The sequence below is a fragment of the Lithobates pipiens genome, unplaced genomic scaffold (genome assembly GCF_037356315.1).
Source record: "Lithobates pipiens isolate NorthernLeopardFrog02 unplaced genomic scaffold, aLitPip1_a1.2 Scaffold_8, whole genome shotgun sequence".
NCBI lineage: Eukaryota > Metazoa > Chordata > Amphibia > Anura > Ranidae > Lithobates > Lithobates pipiens.
In genome coordinates, this window is record NW_027507903.1 from 135,518,580 (window position 1) to 135,540,598 (window position 22,019).

Consider the following 22,019-nt stretch of genomic DNA (forward strand, 5'->3'; position numbering starts at 1 on the left):
CGTTTGGGGACCTGCCACTGAGGAACCGCACATTGTACAAACTCACGGAAGGGGGCCGAGTCTACCAACTGAAAAGGCAGCAGTTGAAGTGCTAGCAATTTAGCCAAGCTAGCATTCAACCGCTGGGCATGTGGATGGCTGGGAGTAAATTTCTTCCGCCGGTCCAGCAGCTGGGGCAGGGACATTTGTCTGCTATAATCGGACGTGGATGTACCACTAGCAGAGTTCCCGGAAGCACTTGGCTGTGACACACCTAATTCTACACCTTCATTCCTCTCAGAGCAGGTTTCAGAGAGGACTGAAGGTCTAGTGGGGTTGGAGATGCCAGCTGATGAGGAGCAAGGAGAGGTCCGCTTTGTTCTTTGGTGTGGGTCTTTGAGGTATGCTTGCCAACGAGCTGCATGGCAGGTCAACATATGTCTGGTCAAGCATGTGGTGCCCAAGCGGCTGATGTTTTGGCCACGTGAGATACGCTTGAGACATATGTTGCAAATAGCAGCGGTGCGATCTGATGCACTCGTCTCAAAAAAGGCCCACACCAAAGAACTTTTAGAATAACGCGCAGAGGAAGCGCTCTGCGCAGAGGAAGCGATCTGCGCAGGCGGAGCTCTGCGGTGTGATTCAGTCGGTGTGCTGCCCCTAAGCTGGCCCCCGGAGGGCATCCTGCCTCGTTGGACATGTGCCTCCTCCTCCTCCTCCTCCTCCCTCCTTCCAGGCACCCACGTGGAGTCAGTGCCCTCATCATCCCCTCCCTCTTCATCGCTGTAGCAAACCTGGCAGTATGCTGCAGCTTGTGGAACATGACTGCCAGATTGCTGTCCTTCTTGACCATCCCCTCTCTCTGTGCTCACGCTACTGCCTTCCTCTAGCTGAGTGTCATCATCAGAGCCCACCAAACACTGGGCATCCTCCTGGAGCATGTACCCAACACTGTGCTCAAAGAGTTCAGGAGACTCCTCAGGAGGACGTGGTGGGTCTAGGGAAGGAGTCACTGATGATGACATTGAGAGGAGGGACGACGATGTGTTGGCAGCTGCTTTTCTACTACCCTGAGACTGGGTGAGAGAGGATGAGGAGGATGAAGAGGGCTTGGTCATCCACTCTATCAAGTCGTTGGCATGTTGCGGTTCAACATGTCCAGCTGCAGAAAAGAAGGACAAGCATGTCCCATGGCCACGTGCTGATGACAATGCACCGCGTCCACGACCAGCACTGTTGTCTCTAGACACAGAGCCTGCTTGCCCTCTTTTATCGGCTCGCGCCTGTCTGCCTCTCCTTGCTGGCCTTCCAGACATGGTAATGGCCTGAAGGGAGTTGGGTAAAACAGTAGTTGGGTAGTTTATATTGTGCTGGAGGCACACAACACCCACTAACTCCTGCAGATGCCTTTTTTATAGAACAGCAGAGTTAAAGGGGTATATACAGATGTATACTGTGCTGTGCTGGAAGCACACACAACTTCCAATAACTCCAGCAGATGTCAATCGGGCCCAAATAGAGAACAGCTATGTAGGTGGATAATAGCGGTATGTACTGGGTACAGAGCAGGCACACAGCACGCACTATCTCCTGAGTGACACTACTGACTGCAAGCTCTATTGTTAAAGATGGACCACTAGCTATATAGGTGAGGTGAATATCACGGTGTATACTGCGGTCAGGGCACGCAGACAATAACAAGAAAACAGCAGAGTTAAAGGGGTATATACAGATGTATACTGTGCTGTGCTGGAAGCACACACAACTTCCAATAACTCCAGCAGATGTCAATCGGGCCCAAATAGAGAACAGCTATGTAGGTGGATAATAGCGGTATGTACTGGGTACAGAGCAGGCACACAGCACGCACTATCTCCTGAGTGACACTGCTGACTGCAAGCTCTATTGTTAAAGATGGACCACTAGCTATATAGGTGAGGTGAATATCACCGTGTATACTGCGGTCAGGGCACGCAGACAATAACAAGAAAACAGCAGAGTTAAAGGGGTATATACAGATGTATACTGTGCTGTGCTGGAAGCACACACAACTTCCAATAACTCCAGCAGATGTCAATCGGGCCCAAATAGAGAACAGCTATGTAGGTGGATAATAGCGGTATGTACTGGGTACAGAGCAGGCACACAGCACGCACTATCTCCTGAGTGACACTACTGACTGCAAGCTCTATTGTTAAAGATGGACCACTAGCTATATAGGTGAGGTGAATATCACGGTGTATACTGTGGTCAGGGCACGCAGACAATAACAAGAAAACAGCAGAGTTAAAGGGGTATATACAGATGTATACTGTGCTGTGCTGGAAGCACACACAACTTCCAATAACTCCAGCAGATGTCAATCGGGCCCAAATAGAGAACAGCTATGTAGGTGGATTATAGCGGTATGTACTGGGTACAGAGCAGGCACACAGCACGCACTATCTCCTGAGTGACACTGCTGACTGCAAGCTCTATTGTTAAAGATGGACCACTAGCTATATAGGTGAGGTGAATATCACGGTGTATACTGCGGTCAGGGCACGCAGACAATAACAAGAAAACAGCAGAGTTAAAGGGGTATATACAGATGTATACTGTGCTGTGCTGGAGGCACACACAACTTCCAATAACTCCAGCAAATGACAATCGGGCTCAAATAGAGAACAGCTTTGTAGGTGTATATAGTGGTATGTACTGGGTACAGAGCACGCAGACAGCACGCACTAACACTACTGACTGCAAGCTCTATTATTAAAGCTAGATCACTAGCTATATAGGTGAGGTGAATATAGTGGTGTATACTGCGGTCAGGGCACAGACAGTAACCACTACACAAGAGCAAAATAGTAAATCAGCCAAAAACGATTGGTGTGTAACTGTGTTGAAGGTACACAGAACACCCACTGCTTCAGATGCTAACAAACACTACACGAGGCCGCCTGAAAGGCAGCTTTATATAGTGTGGGGCGTGCACTACACAGTCTGAGCTATGATTGGCCACAGGCAGGATGCCTGTGGCCAACCATTGCTCTCCTCGCTACTGGCGCTGCGATTGGCCAAGCATGCAGGGTCACAGTGCATGCTTTGCCAATCGTGAGACAGCAATGCATTGCGCCATCGCAGTGCATTGTGGGCCACACGAATTTTGCCGCGAACGGCCCAAACGTTCGGAATTCGGCGAACGCACGAACGACCGATGTTCGAGTCGAACATGCGTTCGACTCGAACACGAAGCTCATCCCTAGTCTCCAGTGTATAAAACAACCAGTACTTTGTACTGAGGTTTTCTTACAGCAAGTGCACCATTGAGATATCTCTAAGGCCGCGTACACACGCGCGGACTGTTGGCCCAACTTTGTCCGTCCAACAGTTTGAGCGAACAGTCCGCTCAAACTTAGCATGGACGGACATGGCCACACACGACGAACGAACAGTTTGCTGAAACCGTGCGCGATGACGTGAACGGCACGTACGACGGGACGCAAAATACGACGTCCTATACACTGCATTATAACTTTCGGCTTGAAAATCCTTTCTGAGCATGCGCGGAACTTAGTTTGACGAACAAGCCTACACACGGGCGGACTGTTCGTTGAAACAAGGTTTCAGCGGACAGTTTTTCGGAATTTCCGTAAAACCTTGTCCGTCCAACTGTCCGCTGAAACTGTCCGCTGAAAGCCCACACACGAGCGGACTGTCCGCCCAAACACTGTTCAGCGGACAAGGTTGGGCCAACAGTCCGCGCGTGTATACGCGGCCTAAGATTTTCCCAAAACAGTAGTGCTAATTATAGCACTAGACACCAAGGGCTTGATTTGCAAAATAAAATAGGCTGTTCACTTGGCAAGGGAATCTTCCCTTAGCTTAGTGAATGTGGTAAAAATTCACTTGCAAAGAAAACTCACGTGTAAAGAAAATAAAATAAAAAATAGTATTTTTTCTTGCACATGATTGTATGTTTGAAAAAAGCAGAGCTTAAGCCCCCCGTACACACAGTTGGACATTCCGATCACTAAATCCGTCTGATTTTTTCCGCTTTTTTTGGCGCTTTGTCCGATTGGAATTCTCTACAAACGATTGAAAAAAGTCAGATCGGATTTTTTTTTGTCCGAAAATTTTAGATCCTGCGCTCAAATTTCTTCTGTCGGAATTTCCGGCGGAAAAAGTCCGATAGAGCCTACACACGATCAGATTTTCCGACAATTTAATCCGATCGGACCTTTTCCATTGGAATTTCCGACCGTGTGTACGGGGCATAACACATTCATTAAGCTAAGTGAACAACCTATTTGCCTTTAACAGGTCAACCTTACAATTTACATTGTGTAGGGATGTAGGCAGTGGCGTAACTAGAACCTTCAGGGCCCCGATGCCAGAAATCATGAAGGGCCCCCCTGAACCCCAGCCAGGGCCCTTCCCTCCGAGTCCGGCGGTGGAACTCCAGGGCGTGGTCACAGGTATGACCTTTGTGAGCCCTGTAGTTCCACCACTGGCATCAGTAGTTTTTTTATTTTATTTTTTTATTTTTAGGTGCCCCATTGGGGGACTGTCCCTAGGCAGGATGGGGTGCCCGTCCCCAGAAGAGATGAGGTCCTTTTCTCCAGGGCAGATGAAGTTACTGCCCCCAGGTGAGAAGGGATCCCTGTCCCCAGGGGAGATGGGGGTCCCTGTCCCCACGTGAGAAGGGGCCCCTGTCCCCAGGGGGAGATGGAGGGGGTAAGTAATGGTGTGTGGGGGATGGGGTCTTCTCACTCACCATGACCAAGCTTCAGGCCGCGCACTCATCCATGTTGGCCTGGGCTCCATCCAGTGTGCTGGACGGGTGATCAGTATATCTCCCAGAAAGACCTTTCATCATCTGTGTATGACGGGGGAGGAGGGGGGCTGAAAGACAAGCCTGCAGTGTCCTCCGGGAGCCGGCTCTCATAGGTCTGCACTGCATCTGTGTGCTTAAAGTTTGTTTACCCGGGAGAAATATGCAGTGCAGTGTGGGCCGGACTCGGGGGGGCGGGGCGGGACTCTGGGTACTCTGGGTACTCTGAGGAGCCAACCGAGGACACAGGTCATGCGGGGAGTGCACAACTAAAGAGCAGCCAGTGCGATAGTCGAGCATGGAGCTCTGCTAGTCACCCTCCACCTCCAGCCACCCGTGTGCATGGTGCACTGGAACCCCTAGCTGCCTATGTTGCTGCCAGCCATATGTAGAGGGGGCTGCATGGGCCCCCTGCAGCACAGGGCCCAGTTGCGGTCGCGACTGCTGCACCCCCTATAGTTACGCCCCTGGATGTAGGCTGTTTGTTTTGATGATGCTATTGTAGCAAAACAAGAATGCAAGCCTGTGCAGCCTAAAGGGACCTCTGCCAGGCTAAGCCACCCAGACAGACCTGCCAGTATGGGGAATATGAAAGCTGCCATGCTGACAGATCACGAGGGCTATTTACTAAAGCTGGAGAGTGCAAAGTCTGATTCAATTCTGCATAGAAACCAATCAGCTTCCAGATTTTATTGCCAAGCTTACTTGAAAAAGCTGACATTAGAAGCTGATTGGCTACAATTCACACCTCCACCAGATTCTGATTGGAAATATTCCCCATGTCTGCAATGCCTTTCAACTTGCAAATGCATACAGTACTTACATTAAAAAAAGTCTGCTACATTGTGTATGTCAATCTCTTTAAACATGATATATAGTACACAATCCTATGTTGCACATAGTAGATGATGTGTTTTCTTTTAATAGCCTGCACTTATGAAGGAAGAATATACAGTAACAAAGAAACCTTCTCTGTGGGTTCCTGCACTTCTTGTGTTTGCCAGGTAAGCATTGTAAAGCAATAAAAACTCCTTTTTCATAGGCTACATTAAAAAAAAAACATAAATACATACACGTTATTTAACTTATATGGGGAATTATTGAATTAAGAATGTTGTTATAATTTTACATAACCTCAGATGAAGTTATTTGATATACTTATAATTGAAAATACACATTTTCTAATGCTGGTCATAGATGGGCATATCTCAGAGATTGGCATTACTGCACTTCCAGTACCACGACACCGAAAGCACACCGCTACACAAGGTTTATGTACCCTATTGGAGGCACCCTAAATGCCTAATATCTGCTGGGGGGCTGATTTACTAAAGTGTGAACTTCAATAATCACTTTATAGAGGAACTTTTTAAGTCAGCGGCTACAAATACTATAGCTGCTGACTTATAATAAAGAGAGACTTACTACCCAAGGAGACCAGCGCTGTCCTCACCTTGGCTGGTTCTTCACCAGTCTACGAGTCTCTGGTGCCGCAATCTTGGATGTGGGAAGCTGGCTGTGACTTCCTAGTTTCACAGTCAGCTCCCTATTGTGCATGCATAACATGTGCTGCGCTTTCTGGTCCTGCAGTCTCCTAGGATATGTGACATGTTTCAGGAGGTTGCGGGCAGGAAGAGGTGGGACAAACTCTTGCTCTGTGGTGAAGATATTTACCAGCACACCATGGAACGACACAAATAGCATCCAAACTGGTGATTTATTGCATGATCACAGAACAAGGATAGTGCAACGTTTCGGAGCCACAAAGGGCCCCTTCGTCAGGCCCCTAGGCGAGCAGAGAGGAAGTGGGAGTGGGTACCTGTCAGAAATAGGTACCCAATAGGTACCCGCTCCCTGAGAAAAAAAATGAGAGGAAGGGAAGATGATAAGCAGAGATTCACATTTTAGGAGAAGTTCCGATTTAATATCTAATCATGGTCAAGGAAAGATATGTTGGTTGAAAAAATAATGAGTTAAAGAAAGGATGAAATCCTCACTTGAGAAAATGCTGTTTCTGGATCCCTCTAGTGCTAGTCACATAACTAGAAACCTAGGCCTCTGGCCACATGATCTTTGTCGAAGAGTAGGACCTCAGAATTTTAGCTGTTCCTTTCAACAGAGATCACATTATGAAATGCTTGGGATTTTCATCACATCACTAGTTCTAGAGGGAGCCTGAAGCAGCAGTTTCTAATACTCTTTATCCATTCCTAGCAAGCAGTAACCCAAAAATGTATTTATTTGCAGCTTACCAACTCTTAGATATGACTGCATTAGTTTCCTTTATTTAGGATTTTTTCCTTTTTATTTTCACCTGGTGATTCTGCCAATAATGCCACGTACACACGATCGGACTTTCCGCCAACAAAACCGTGAATTTTTGTTTGAAGGTTGTTGGCTCAAACTTATGTCTTGCATACACACTGTCACACAAATATATACCACCAATTCCAAACGTGGGCACGCGGTGACATACAAGACATACAACGAGCCGAGAAAAAGGAAGTTCAATAGCCAGTACAGCTCCTTCTGCTTGATTCCGAGCATGCGCAAACTTTTGTGTGATGGACTTGTGTACGATCGCACTTTCCAACAACAACGTTTTTTTGGCGGAAAATTTGAGAACCTACTAGCAAACATTTGTTGACAGAAAGTCTGACGGCAAATGTTTGATGGAGCATACACATGGTCGGACTTTCCGACAACAAGCTCACATCCAACATTTCTTGTCGGAAAATTCGACCGTGTGTACGTGGAATAAGTCTGTATTTTTTTTTTCCAAGCTGTCTCGCAGATGTATCAGTTACAGGGTTGAGACAAACCATTTAACATTGACAGAGAAGCTTATAATGTCCAGCTTTTATTTATTTATGAAAAAAACTGTTGCTGTAACTGCTGAAAAATCAGTATCTGGATTTTGCTGCTGATGCTAAGTACACACGACCGGACTTTTCGACAGCAAAGTTCCGATGGAACGAATCTGTCGGACAATTCGATCATGTGTGGGCTTCATCTGACCTTTTCTGTCAAAAATCTGAGGGACTTTAGAAATAGAACATGTTTCAAATCTTTACGCCGGAACCGCTCATCTGTATGCAGGTTCGATGGTCCAACAACAACACAAGGGCAGCTATTGGATACTGGTTATTGGACTTCCTTTTTCTAGTCCCGTCGTACGTCATTGCATTAAATGATCGGACTTTGGTGTGATCGTCTGTAGGCAAGTCCGTTTCAGCGGAACTCCATCGAAAAGTCAGTCGAAAAGTCCGTCAGAGTTCATTCTGATGGAAAGTCCGGTCGCGTGTACGTAGCATGATTGTTTAGTGTATCTAAATCTGTTATCGCATCTAACAATCAACTTTCCCAGACTGACAATACTGCTGTCCAAAGGTGTCTCTGTTGCTCCTTCATCCGGACACTCTGAGGGGGATTTACTAAAATTACAGTGCAGAGAATCTGGTGCAGCTGTGCCTAGTAACCAATCGGCTACTAGATGTCATTGTCAAAAGTTTGTTGAACAAGCTGAATTTAGAAGCTGATTGGTTACTATGAACAGCTGCACCAAATTCTCTGGGCTCAAGTTCTGGTAAATCTCCCCTTCTGACTCAAGAGGTGTGTTAATGACCAGCTTACTAGCAGGAAACAGAGGGAATGAAAACGAAAAAAAAAAGAACACGAATGCAGCCACCACATCTAATGATTGGTAAGCTGCACTATATTACATTTTTGGTTTTGGGTTAATTACTGCTTTAAGAGTTGGTGTGATTGCACCTCATTTCACGATTTAGTCAATTAGGCACATGGCGTTGACTGCAGCTCTTTACTGCTTTAAAACGCATGATTTGCAGATGAGCTCTCTGGCATTTCTTTACAAAACAAGTGCTTTAGCAGACATTATGAGAACAGATGGCATGTATGAAGTATTTCTAATCTATCTCTTGAAATATCTGTGAGTGTTCGTTTCTATATTTGGTTTTAACCACTAGTAACATTGTTTTTTTTTATTGTGTGAGGCTAGGTAAACTGTTATATTCAGCACATTGTTTTCATCAGCACATCTGGTTCCTATTATATCTTTTTTTGTATTATTTGACATTACATAAAGGCTGATATTTATTACCGAGTCCTGCAATTTTATCCCCATTTGTCTTTTTATAGACATTTAACCTTTAAGCTGTGCAGCAACGCCAGATATCTGCTGAACTGTTCACAAACGTTTATGTATCAAAAGAGTATGAGTGAATCGTATAATAATAGGTCATATTTATGCCTTTGTTTCACTTTATGATGTTCTATGCAAACACAATATACATATGTAAGATATAAAGGAGCGTCACTAGTTATGTTTAGCCGTTTTATGGCCACCTTAACTGGAAAGGGAATCTTGCAAATGTCATTTTGTTAGGTGAGTTACAATTGTTTTCTTGGCTACTGAGCTTTAGGATTAGTCCTTGCCATTCACAGCACGTGTGGTTGTAATATATATATATATATATATACAGCATTCAACCATCATCTGAAGTCTATTAAACATACTATTAGGTTGTCCATATATGGGCTTATATCTCCTCGAGAACACTAAGCATAGAGATATCTGCTCCTAACCAAATAAGTCCACCATGATTCTTATGATTCTCATCCAGTGTTGACAGCTGCTCACTCACCATAATTTGATCTTTTCTGACTGAGCCCTACCCACATAGAAGTTTTTTAACAAGCTGAAATATCTCTGTTTTACCGTTCGTTCGGAAGTCCATCGTAACTCCGTCGAAAGTCCGTGGGGAAGACCGTCGGACCTTTTCTGCTGTCCGGTCGTGTTTATGAGTATGGCAAAATAATATCTCCCAGAAACTGGCCTAAAAATCTTCAACAACTAGGCACCCTCATTTCACCCCAGAAATAGCCAAAACCTTACAAGTGATACTCCAACAGGTGCTATGGGTTTTTGTCTGTTTTTTGACCACCCTTTGTACGGTAATAATTAGGGATGAGTCAATCAGGGAAATTGTATTTTATTGTTAGTTATTTGTAGCCCTGACTATGTATCTCTGTACAGAGTCCACAGCTACAAAGTTCCAGTCAGGAGAAATGTTGTCTTGGGTTGCAGTAAGATTTTTAGGCCAGTTTCTGGGAGATATTATTTTGCCATACACTTATGCTGCGTACATACGACCGGACTTTCCGGCATAATAAGTCCGACGGTCTTCCAGACGGACTTTCGACGGAGTTACGATGGACTTCCAAACGAACTGACTTGCCCACACACGAACGGACTTTAGTCCGTTCGTTTTGAACGTGATGACGTACGACGGGACAAGAAAAGGAAGTTCAATAGCCAATAGATGCCCTTGCGTCGTATTTGGTCCATTGGACCAGCATACAGACGAATGGTTTTCCCGATAGGAATTGAGTCCGTCGGACAGATTTCAAACATGTTCTAGTTCTAGGTACGTCTGAATCTTTTAAAGAAACATGATCGTATTATCCCACACACAATCAGATTGTCCGACGGACTGATTCTGTCTGACCTATTCAGCCAGAAAGTCCAGACTTGTGTACGCGGCATTTGTATGGGATCCAGATGAACGTGGAATAATGAGGTTGAAAAAATATATACTATTTGTGTGTGCTCTGGGAACTAACAGCATGGAATGAATTCACTAAGTAAAACATGTTAAAGCAGAATGAACCCTACTATACTTTACAGCAGATTTCAAACTGTGGCCTGTAGGCCAGATGTGGCCCCTAGCTTGCCTCTATCCGGCCCTTTATTCCTCCCACTGACACCAACAATGAGGTACTATGCCTTCCACTGACACCAAAGATGGAGCACAATTCATCCCACTGACACCATAGATGGGACACTATTTCTCCCTCTGACATTATAGATGGGGCACTATTCCACCAACTGACACCATAGATGGGGCACTATTGCTCCCACTGGCATCATAGATGGGGCACTATTCCTCCCACTGACTCCAATGATGGGGATTATTCTTTCCACTATTACCAATGATCTGGCACTATTCCTTCCACTGACACCAAAGATGGATCACTATTGCTCCTACTGACACCAATGATGGGAATTATTCTTTCCATTAATACCAATGATGGGGTACTATTCCTCCTGCTAATATTAATGATGGGGCACTATTGTCCCACTAATACCACTTATGGGGCACTATTCCTCCCACTGACACCAAAGATGGGACACTATTTTTCCCTCTGATATTATAGATGGGGCACTATTCCACCCACTGACACCATAGATGGGGCACTATTGCTCCCACTGGCATCATAGATGGGGCACTATTTCTCCCACTGACTCCAGTGATGGGGATTATTCTTTCCACTAATACCAATGATCTGGCACTATTCCTTCCACTGACACCAAAGATGGATCACTATTGCTCCTACTGACACCAATGATGGGAATTATTCTTTCCATTAATACCAATGATGGGGTACTATTCCTCCTGCTAATATTAATGATGGGGCACTATTGTCCCACTAATACCACTTATGGGGCACTATTCCTCCCACTGACACCAAAGATGGGACACTATTTCTCCCTCTGATATTATAGATGGGGCACTATTCCACCCACTGACACCATAGATGGGGCACTATTGCTCCCACTGGCATCATAGATGGGGCACTATTTCTCCCACTGACTCCAGTGATGGGGATTATTCTTTCCACTAATACCAATGATCTGGCACTATTCCTTCCACTGACACCAAAGATGGATCACTATTGCTCCTACTGACACCAATGATGGGAATTATTCTTTCCATTAATACTAATGATGGGGCACTATTCCTCCCGCTAATATTAATGATGAGGCACTATTTGTCCCACAAATACAACTCAAATTCCTCCCACTGACACCAAAGATGGGACACTATTTCTCCCAATGGCATCATAGACGGGGCACTATTCCTTCCACTGACTCCAATGATGACTCATAATATAAGTGAATAAATAAATAAATGAATACGTAGATTATATCTTATTACTGTAAATAAGTTAATTATATATACAAAATAAATAAATAAATATGTATATAAATTAAATAAATTATGTATATAACTATTTATTTAATTTATATACATATTTATTTATTTATTTTGTATATATAATTAACTTATTTACAGTAATAAGATATTATCTATTTATTAATTTATTTATTTATTCACTTACATTATGAGTTTGTACACATGTGGGTGGTAGTATACAATATTGGTTTATGTGTTTTTGTTTATGACATTTTTTGCAAAAAAAAATTTTTTCTCATTGTATTCAGCGCAGCTCCTTATTATATAGAGATGTTTCCATTTGGATTTTAAATAGTAATATGGTTGTTGAGCACTCTAAATCAAACAATCTAGTTTATGTGCTGATCAGTCTTGTTTTTTTTTTAGAATGGTGAGGTGGACTGTGTCCAAAAGACTTGTCCTCCTGTGGCCTGTGCTAATCCAGTGATGCTGCCTACAGAGTGTTGCCCTCGCTGTCCAACGGGTGAGTCTTTGGCCTGTACAGAGGTGATCAGTACCATTTATCAAAAAAATATATATATATCACCGATGATTTTTGCAAATATTGTGAACATAATATGCTAGACGTCAATGGTCAGTTGAAAAAATATGCAGACGAGTACTGTTTTTGCTGTGCAAGTAAATGTGCCCATTGCAAGTTTAAAGTGTAACTATGGTGAAAATGGAAAACTGCATACAGTGCCTTGAAAAAGTATTTATACCCCTTGACATTTACGTTTTCATTTTGTCGTCTTACAACCAAAAATGTAAATGTATTTTATTGGGATTTTTTGTGATAGACCAACACAAAGTGGCATAAAATTGTGAAGTGGAGGGAATATTAAAAATGGTTTTCAACATTCTTTACAAATAAATATGTGAACACTGTGGCGTGCATTTGTATTCGGCCCCCTTTAATCCGATACCCCTAACTTACATCTAGTGGAACCAATTGCCTTCAGAAGTCACCTAATTAGTAATTTTATTTCCACCTGTGTGTAAATTAATGTCTGTATAAATACAGCTGTTCTGTGAAGGCGTTTAGAGGTTTGCTACAGAACCTTAGTGAACAAACAGAATCATGAAAGCCAAGGAACACACCAGACAGGTCAAGAATAAAGTTGTGGGAGTTACACATAATGTCTCTCTAAGGCTCATGCATGAGATATGTAAATAACCTGTCGCTTACAGCATGGGGAAGAACTGACTAGTATTTCCCTGTTTACCATTTTTACCTCACTGAAAAAAGATAATAGGATTGGTCAGAGTTGGAGTAACTCTTCCTGGCAAGACTGGGCACAGATGACATGAAATCCTATACTGTACAAGTTACAAGTCTTAATTAAAACATTTTTTTTCCGGGTTTACATCCACTTTAATTAAAGCCAAATTCCATTTAAAACCTAAACAGGGCTAGAACATCTGCAGGTTTAGACCCTCACCTGCTCCATAAAAAATGTAAAAAAAGATTTTGGAGTTGGGATATAGGCTAAGTTAAGTAAATATGATAAGTGTATTAAAGGCCCTCTTTGTAAAATGTGTCACATTATAACACCAAAGGAATTATAGCACTATAAAATTCATTAGTAATGTGGATATAGAGTTTATGTTTTAATATGTAGTTGTTGAGGCTTATGAAGTGTGATTACCCATATAAAATTGGAAATGCAGAATCTTCATGATGGCCATGGAGCTGGATTATTTAGTCCCCAGATAAATGTGTGCTTTTTCACTCTCTTCAGTGTTTCTCATCAATGGAGCACAATTTTTACTTGCAGCACCGCCAAAAAAGATGTTGTCAGTGATTTATCATGTATTACTTTACTGTAGTTCTCATTTTTATGGTTTAACTCTATGTTTGTATCTTTATGTGTTCTGTTCTCATCTCCGTATGTGTACTTGTGATGTAGGCTGCTCTGATGGTCATCTGGAAGGAGACGTATGGAAGAAAGATTCCTGTGTGAGCTGTATCTGTCAGGTATAACAGTGCAATCTGCCCATTTATTACAGGAGATGAGTGTTACATAGTGTTACCTAAAGCAGTATGGAGTATCTTTGGTGAAAAAATGCAGAACAAAAATAATAAATTATTTTGCAAAGTCAGGGTTCTACTTTCTTGTACATAAAGCATTTAAAAGTATTGGTTTGACTTTGATATGTTTGGCAGACTGCAGTTTTAATTCATGAACATCAACAGTGCCTATTTGAAACTAAAGATACATTTGCTTACTATAGGGGGGCTCAGTCAGGTGTATTTCTGAGGCATGTGACCAAAACACTTGTGAACACCCTGTCATTCATCCTGGGAAGTGCTGCCCAGAATGCACCAATTGTGAATACCTGGGGGAGATCGTGAGGAACGGTGAAATGGTTCGGCCAGATCTGTGTACAGCTTGTACATGTAGGGTAAGTAAAGAACTCATTAAAATATGTTAAAGTTGGACTAAAAAATTCAGCCACTTTGTAAAATCTGTTGGCCTAATTTTGGCTAAGTCCAAGGAGGTGCATGCTGCTTCATTAATGTATCTCGTTTATTTACATCTGACAAGTTTTACTGAGCGACGTTGCATTTCTCACACAGAACCCAATCTGCACACCCCTCACCTACGCTTTCTGTTCACAGAAGGCTTTGTATTTTGTTCACATAATACAATGCACTCCATGATTGGGCAAGAGCTAATTAGGGACAGGCAAAGTGTCTAAAAATACCTAACAGCTGCCAGAGCTGAGACCTAAAGGGCCAGAGCACCGTAAACATAGCGATAGCTATACTCTCAGTGCTCAGTAAAAATCTAAGTTGAAAAAAAGATAAGTCCATGAGATAGCATGCACCTCACAGACCTTAACCCTTTAAGCCCCAAGGGACATAATTGTCCCATGTTTTTAATTGCCTGTATCATCTGATTAAGAACTTAAAATACTTTTTTTTTTGGTTTGAGTCAAAATATTAGTTCTTATCAACAAATGGTTGTCATAATTCCTTCCCCAAAAATGACATAAGTGTGGAAATGGGTTTATTTATTGTTCAAATACATTCTTAAAGGGGTTGTAAAGTAAAAATTTTTATTTTTTTAAAATAACAAACATGTCATACTTACCTCCACTGTGCAGCTCGTTTTGCACAGAGTGGCCCCGAACCTGCTCTTCTGGGGTCCCTCGGCGGCTGTCTCTGCTTCCTCCCGCAGGTGCTTCTCACGTTAATGCAAGCTCCCTCGCATTGGTGAGAAGCACTGCGGGCGCGCTCCCGTGATACAGCCGGCGGCTATAGCCGCTCGCTGTATCACAAGGCCCCGCCCCCTGGCGCGCTGCGTCATTGGATGTGATTGACAGCAGCGCGAGCCAATGGCTGCGCTGCTTTCAATCCATCCACTCCAGCCAATCAGCGGCCAGGCTGAGCGGCGAAGAGGACGGCGGGGGCGAGCGCGGGATTTTCGAGGGGTCAGGTAAGTAAAACGGGGGGACTGGGGGCGCCGGCAGTGTGAGATGCTTTTTCACCTTAATGCATAGAATGCATTAAGGTGAAAAAACATTTACCTTTACAGCCCCTTTAAAGTATTTAACGTCCAGAAGAAAAAAGGATTATATTGCAGCTTACTAGCTCCAAGATCAGATGACTGCATTTGTTTGCTTTTTTTCAAGCTTTTTTGTTTATTTTTTAGCTACTAAACCTGAAAATAACCCAATTCCTGTCCTTGGCTGTCTACTCGAACTCTTTCACTATACCTTTAGAGCAAGCCATGGTTGTCACCAAGACTGGACTTCAAATATGTCTCCTTTGTTCATTCTTATTACATTGTGGCTGATGGGATTAATAGTTTGCAGAAGATGAGCGTGTTTGCGCTTTTTGTTAAGCTCACAGATATTGACAAGGACACTGCATTTCTAGCAAGATCAATAGGTATTTTCTGTAACTGCTGAAAAATGTTTTTAGCCTGAAAAGCCTAAGTTTTAACAAAATAAAAAAACTGGAAGCTGATTGGTTTCTATGCAGAGCTGCACCAGATTTTGCAGTCTCCAGTTTTAGTAAATCAACCCCACAGAGTACTTGATTATTGAGATTTAGCTGATTAATGACTTCCATGGTGATATTTTACTATATTAAATATTACCTTACCAGTCAATACACAATTTAGGAAAATTAATGGAGGGTTACATTCAGTCATGCAAAAAACAGGCTCGACTACATATAAGCATTCAATGCTGAAAATATGAATAGTAAAATTCTTAATTTGTTCACTGATATATCTATACATTTTTTTGGTGTCTAATACTGTTATTGCCTCTTGGTAAATTTCTGTGGATGTGCTCCTAGAATGGAACGGTCCAGTGTATAAAAGAGCGTTGTCCAGAGCTTACCTGTCTGAAAAGGTTCACCCCACCTGGACAGTGCTGTGCAGTCTGCCAGCAAGGTAAGAGCTTGGCCACCTAATGATAATTCTAATAGCAGCTGCTGTTCTGAGCTGTGGTGTTAAAAACATTATATGTGAAGGTTGAGAAGTACCTCTTCTGTTTGCAGGCTGTGAATATGAGGGACTGACATACAAAAATGGGGATCACTTTCTTTCACGAAGTAATCCTTGTGTGAACTGCTCTTGTTTGGTGAGTGACACTCTTGATTTCCTGCATTGTTCAAAAAGCCTTATATGAATATTTTTCATAAGTGGTATAGTGATAGATCATTTGGGACAATCAGTATATTCCCATAGCAAACCATGCTTGAGAAAACCTTGTTAATTAGGATGCAGTAAAAATAAATTGTTATTACACTGAACATGTATAAATGATGTAATCGGCACACTTTGCCTGATGAAGGGAACCTGCGAGGCCATGAAATATTGTATATATTTTGTGATCCACCGATAAGCCTCAAGATACATTAGACTTTTAGCAAGGTCCTTTAGACCGGCCCAAAAAATTAAACTTAGGGCTTCTGTTTTCTGACTCCATGGGTACCAACCTTCTAATTTATATAGCAAAGAAACCCAGTCAGATATATGAGAAACAATGTATTTGGTGATTTTGTGGAAGAGATCTGATCACAGCCCTCCTTACAGAGAGAAAAGCTCACTTATGCCTCATTTCCACTGAGCAGATCGGTTCGGTACGGTTCGGTACGGTACGGTACGCTATTTTGAGTGTTTCCATTATGAAAGCGGCCCATACAACCGAACCATACCACACCATTCAGGGTCCTGCTTCAGATGTTGGGCCATAGAAAATGGTATGGTACGGTTAGGGTAGAGCTACAATACATTCCACTGATTGGTGGACAGAAAAACATCTGCCAATCAGTGTGAGGCTAGTCTTTTTTTCTAAACCCTGTATGGCCCCTGGTGGTCCGACTTGCAGTGGAAACGCTCACCTGAATAGATCGGACCATTCTAACCCTTCCAAACTGTACCGTACCGATCCGCTCAGTGGAAACGAGGCAATAGATACAATGGGACCTTGAAGACATCTGTGGTTGCTGCCTGGATCACCTCCTTTGTTGTGGGCTTCCGACTTGATCACATCTGCGGCCCTTTTTGCTGTGTCAGGGACTATGTAGTATCTATTATTACTATAGCAATTTAACTCAGGAGCATAAAATGGACACTAATTTGATTGGGCAGAGTTAAATGTTTGAATAGTTCCTTCTGTCAACTATATATATAATTCTACAGTATTTAAAATTTTCTTTTTTTTAATACCTTTAGAGGTCTGCAGGAATAAATTATTGACATGTTGAAATATATACAGCAACAGCATCGTTGTCATAAAACACATACATCTACCATTCAATGACAGTCCTTGTCAAATTATTTTTCTTTAGCTGAGATGATATCATTAGTCCAAGACAGTCAAAATATATAGGAAGAAACATGGACTTTTCAGGCACATGTACAAAAACATAATACATCTTTTTATTAATACATATCACAAAAATCTACAAAAGAATAGATTTTTGTGATATGTATTAATAAAAAGATTTGTTATATTTTCGTACGTGTCCCTGAAAAGTCCATGTTTCTTCCTATATATTTTGATTGCAATAATTAGGACATGGCACAATATATATTAAGGGTGTTATGATTGCCACCCGGGGGCCCAGCAATCAAAAAACTTTTTTCATTAGTCCAAGACAGCCATTCTCAACCTTTGTGTCCCCAAGGAACCCTTGAAGCAAAATAAATAAAAAGTCTGCAGTCACCAGTGATACACCTCCATCCTTATATACATGTACAAAAAAAGAGAGAGTCGTCCTGGGACTTTAAATGAGGTGGTCACAGTTAGCCACTGAGTAACAAGAGTAATAGCAGTATAAATGTTTATTAAAATGAATGTACATACGTGGATAATATAGCATATTCGCTCAGCCAATGAATTTTCACATAATAAAGAGAATAAATAAAGTTGGTACAAACATTATACAATGCAATATACACAGATGCATACATCAGAAAACCTGACACACGTTTCGTGAGATCATTGCTCACTCATCACGGGTAGATGCGAATGAGATGTAGACAAAAAGATGTGTCACATTTATACTGCTATTACACTTGTTACAGTGGCTAACTGTGATCACCTCATTTAAAGTCCCAGGGCGACTCTCTCTCTCTTTTTTTTGTACTGGCCAATATTCGGCCCCTGTGTACCAGGCTTAAGAACCTGTCTGAATTCAAATTGATTAGATAGTTTAGAAAGGACCACATACTACATAGTTTTGGGAAATCTAAAGTTGATTGTCGAGGGATTTTTTACGATCAGAGTGTGATGTGAATGGTGACCCTAACAGTCAAGGAATGTATGTAAATATTACACCAAACATTACTTAGCTGCACACATAAAAAAAATCTTGCTCTAAGTCTGCTTTAACCCAGTTGTAACTCCCTCCCTATTGTGTTTTTTATGCTGTGACAATAATACACAGTTTCACATTCTATTTTTTGTTGCAGAACAATTTAGTGCGTTGTTTCCCTGTTCAGTGTCCTGTAGTTGCCTGTAGGAAGCCAGTACCCACTCCTGGTCAATGCTGCCCCTCATGCCCAGGTAAAAATATCCTCCTAACAGTAAGTCAAAAGCTGGTCTCTGAAAAAATTCTATAAATTGATTTACTCATGCCAAGAATTGTATTATGCCGCGTACACACGATCAAACAAGCGGGTGGAAAAGTCCGGCAAACTCAAGTCCGCCAAACAATCCCCCCTTGTGTAGCCTCCGGCATACTTTTTTGACCCGAAAGTACGGCGGATTTAGAATGTAGTTTTACACTCCAATCTTCCCGCCGGACTCGCATTTCGGCGGACAATCCGACCGTGTGTATGCCAGTCCGCCGTACTTTTGAAATGAGCGGACTTTTCCCGCCCGGAGAAAAGTCCGCTCATTTCGAGCGGGTCTCCAGGAAGGCGGGGCCCGCGAAGGAGACGTCGCTGGCCCCGCCGCCTGGTATGGACTTTCTTCCTCGCCACCGGCCTCTTCTTCCGACTTCGGGGGTCTTGTCCCCCTCTTCGGTTCTTCTGCCGGGCCACCGCACCTTCTTCTAGCTCTTTTACAGGCGGTGGCCCGGTCTTCTGTCGCCGCCACCGCCTTCCGTTCTTCTGTTCTTCTCTTCTTCTTCTTCAGATGTTGCCTCGCCGAGTCCTCCGCTCACAATGACAGGGACCGGGCACGTGGCGACTTATATAGGGACAAGGGGCGGAGTCTTCGGTGGATGTCACATGGGTTCATGTCACATGGTGACCCCGCCCCCTTACGATGTCACAGTCCCGGAGGATGCTGGGACTGTCACCATGTGACATCAACCCATGTGACATCAACCCATGTGACATCCACCGAAGACCCCGCCCCTTGTCCCTATATAAGTCGCCGCGTGCCTGGTCCCTGTCATTGTGAGCGGAGGACTCGGCGAGGCAACATCTGAAGAAGGAGAAGAGAAGAACGGAAGGCGGCGGCAGCGACAGAAGACCACCGCCTGTAAAAGAGCTAGAAGAAGGCGCGGTGGCCCGGCAGAAGAACCGAAGAGGGGGACAAGACCCCCGAAGTCGGAAGAAGAGGCCGGCGGCGAGGAAGAAAGCCGGGCTCCTCCGCTAGCAAAAGAGCTACAAGAAGATAGCGGAGGAGTCCGGCGAGAAGACCCCCGAAGACGGAAGACCCCCGGAGCTGTGCAATAAATTATTTTATCTCGTGTGTTGTGTTTTTTTTGCACTTTTATTTTACAGGTGAATGGGTAAGGGTACATTGTACCCCATACTCATTCACATAGGGTGGGGGGCTGGTATCCGGGGGCCCCCTTATTAAAGGGGGCTCCCGGATTGCGATAAGCCCCCCGCCCACAGACCCCGACAACCCTGGCCCTTGTCCTCATCAACATGGGGATAAGGTGCTTTGGGGTGGGGGGGCCGCGCGGCCCCCCCTTCCCCAAGGCACCCCCATGTTGAGGGCACGCGGCCTGGTATGGCTCAGGAGGGGGGGGCGCTCGCTCGCCCCTCCTTTCCTGGCCGGCCGGGTAGCGTGCTCGGACAAGGGTCTGTTGTGGACTTTGGGGGGACCCCCACGCCGATTTTTTTCGGCGTTGGGGTTCCCCTTTAAGTCCATACCAGGCGGCGGGGCCAGCGACGTCTCCTTCGCGGGCCCCGCCTACCTGGAGACACGCTCGAAATGAGCGGACTTTCCTCCGCGTGTGTGGGCGAGTGCGTTCATTTCAAAAGTAGGGCGGATAGTACGGCGGACTTAGTACGCCATATTAGTCCGCTGAAAAAGTGCCGTGTGTGGGCAAGTAGCCCGTTCGGAAAGTCCGACGGACAGTCTGGCGGGAAGTCCGCCAGACTAAGTACGTCGGACAGACGGCTACGCGTGTACGCGGCTTTAGACTGCTCTGATAAATCCTGCCTGTGACGGGGCTTTCTGTAAACAAATCCCACAACTTAATGCTATGGCCTCATTTAGAAGGGTGTACCTATCTCTACACCCATGCGTAGGACTGTCTTCACCCACGTGAGATGCACAGGTGTTCCATGCAGGCGTGTGCAGACAGCCTGTGACATGCAGCATGGACCTGCACAGATCCCCAAGTGCATCCTGGAATGTACATCCGTGTGGGTCTGATGCATGGATCAGAACACAGACAGACTGTCATTCATTTGAACAGGCTGATTGTGTGTTACTGCATGAGCCTCCTGTGTGTGTAAAGACAGTCCTTAGCATAGGTGTACAGATAGCTACGTTCATGTGAATGAAGCCCTAATGTTCTGCTGATAGGATCTGTTTTGAAGAAATGGGATCATAGTATGGCCTCCATAAGGTGGTTAGAAAAGTACTGTTTGTCACTGTATTTTAGGATAAAAATCAAAAAGAACTATATTCAGTGCCAAAATTCCATCACCCCTGAAGAAGAGGGATAAGAAGGGATCAGTAGACCATAATGTCTTACATCAGGTTGGCACACGACAGACATCAGTGACATCTGTGGTTAGTGAATAATTTCCTCATGATTGCTGTGATATCACATATATTTTCTTTCCTCTATTCCCTCTAGTGTGTGAACTGAATGGGCATCCCTTGTTGCCTGGTAGGAATGTTACCACTTCCAATGGCTGCCAGCATTGCGTCTGTCTGGTGAGTACTGTGAATAAAAGATCATTTTAAAAAAGTCTTCCCACAAACGGGCAATGTTCAAACACAAAACAAATTTCTAGACCGCGGTTCAATTGAAAAACAGCAAATGTAGTATAAACTGTTTATAGTGTTCTGTTTATAGTGTTCTGTTTATAGCTGGAACATCATTTTATTGTAGGGGTTACATTTTCAATTTTCAGAGTATGGTATTTTTATATGTTGTGGCTTGTTACTGTATATATGTGTGTGGGTGTGTGTCTTTTCATGCTGCTCTGTTTGCAGTTTGTGTATTATTGCATTTCTATCCATCCTGAACTGTTTGGCTATACATAAACATTTTATAAATTGTGGTTTCGCATGATTTAATAAACTGTTCCTGAAACGGTGTGTCTTTGCAATTTGCTTTATTCCTTATAAGAGCTAGGCCGGCTCTGACTTCTTTGGCAGATAAAAGCAGATTATAACACTCAACTGCACTAATAGTACAAAGTGAAGCCAATTAAACAGGCAGGGAGAGCTGTCACTCACAATCATAGCCTAAGGCCGCGTACACACGGGCGGACTGTTCGCCCAACTTTGTCCGCTGAACA

The 22,019-nt window shown here is 43.7% G+C and overlaps 1 protein-coding gene across 1 annotated transcript in view; it reads left to right on the forward strand.

Moving 5' to 3' along the window:
• Nucleotides 1-22,019, forward strand: part of KCP (kielin cysteine rich BMP regulator) — a 183,197-nt gene that overhangs the window by 62,030 nt on the left and 99,148 nt on the right. Inside the window, exons 6-13 of the mRNA XM_077472046.1 lie at nucleotides 5,723-5,799; nucleotides 12,220-12,316; nucleotides 13,743-13,810; nucleotides 14,068-14,238; nucleotides 16,145-16,241; nucleotides 16,349-16,431; nucleotides 18,771-18,864; nucleotides 21,350-21,429. Of these exons, the coding sequence (XP_077328172.1) occupies nucleotides 5,723-5,799; nucleotides 12,220-12,316; nucleotides 13,743-13,810; nucleotides 14,068-14,238; nucleotides 16,145-16,241; nucleotides 16,349-16,431; nucleotides 18,771-18,864; nucleotides 21,350-21,429 (767 nt within the window). The remainder of the gene's footprint in view (nucleotides 1-5,722; nucleotides 5,800-12,219; nucleotides 12,317-13,742; nucleotides 13,811-14,067; nucleotides 14,239-16,144; nucleotides 16,242-16,348; nucleotides 16,432-18,770; nucleotides 18,865-21,349; nucleotides 21,430-22,019) is intronic.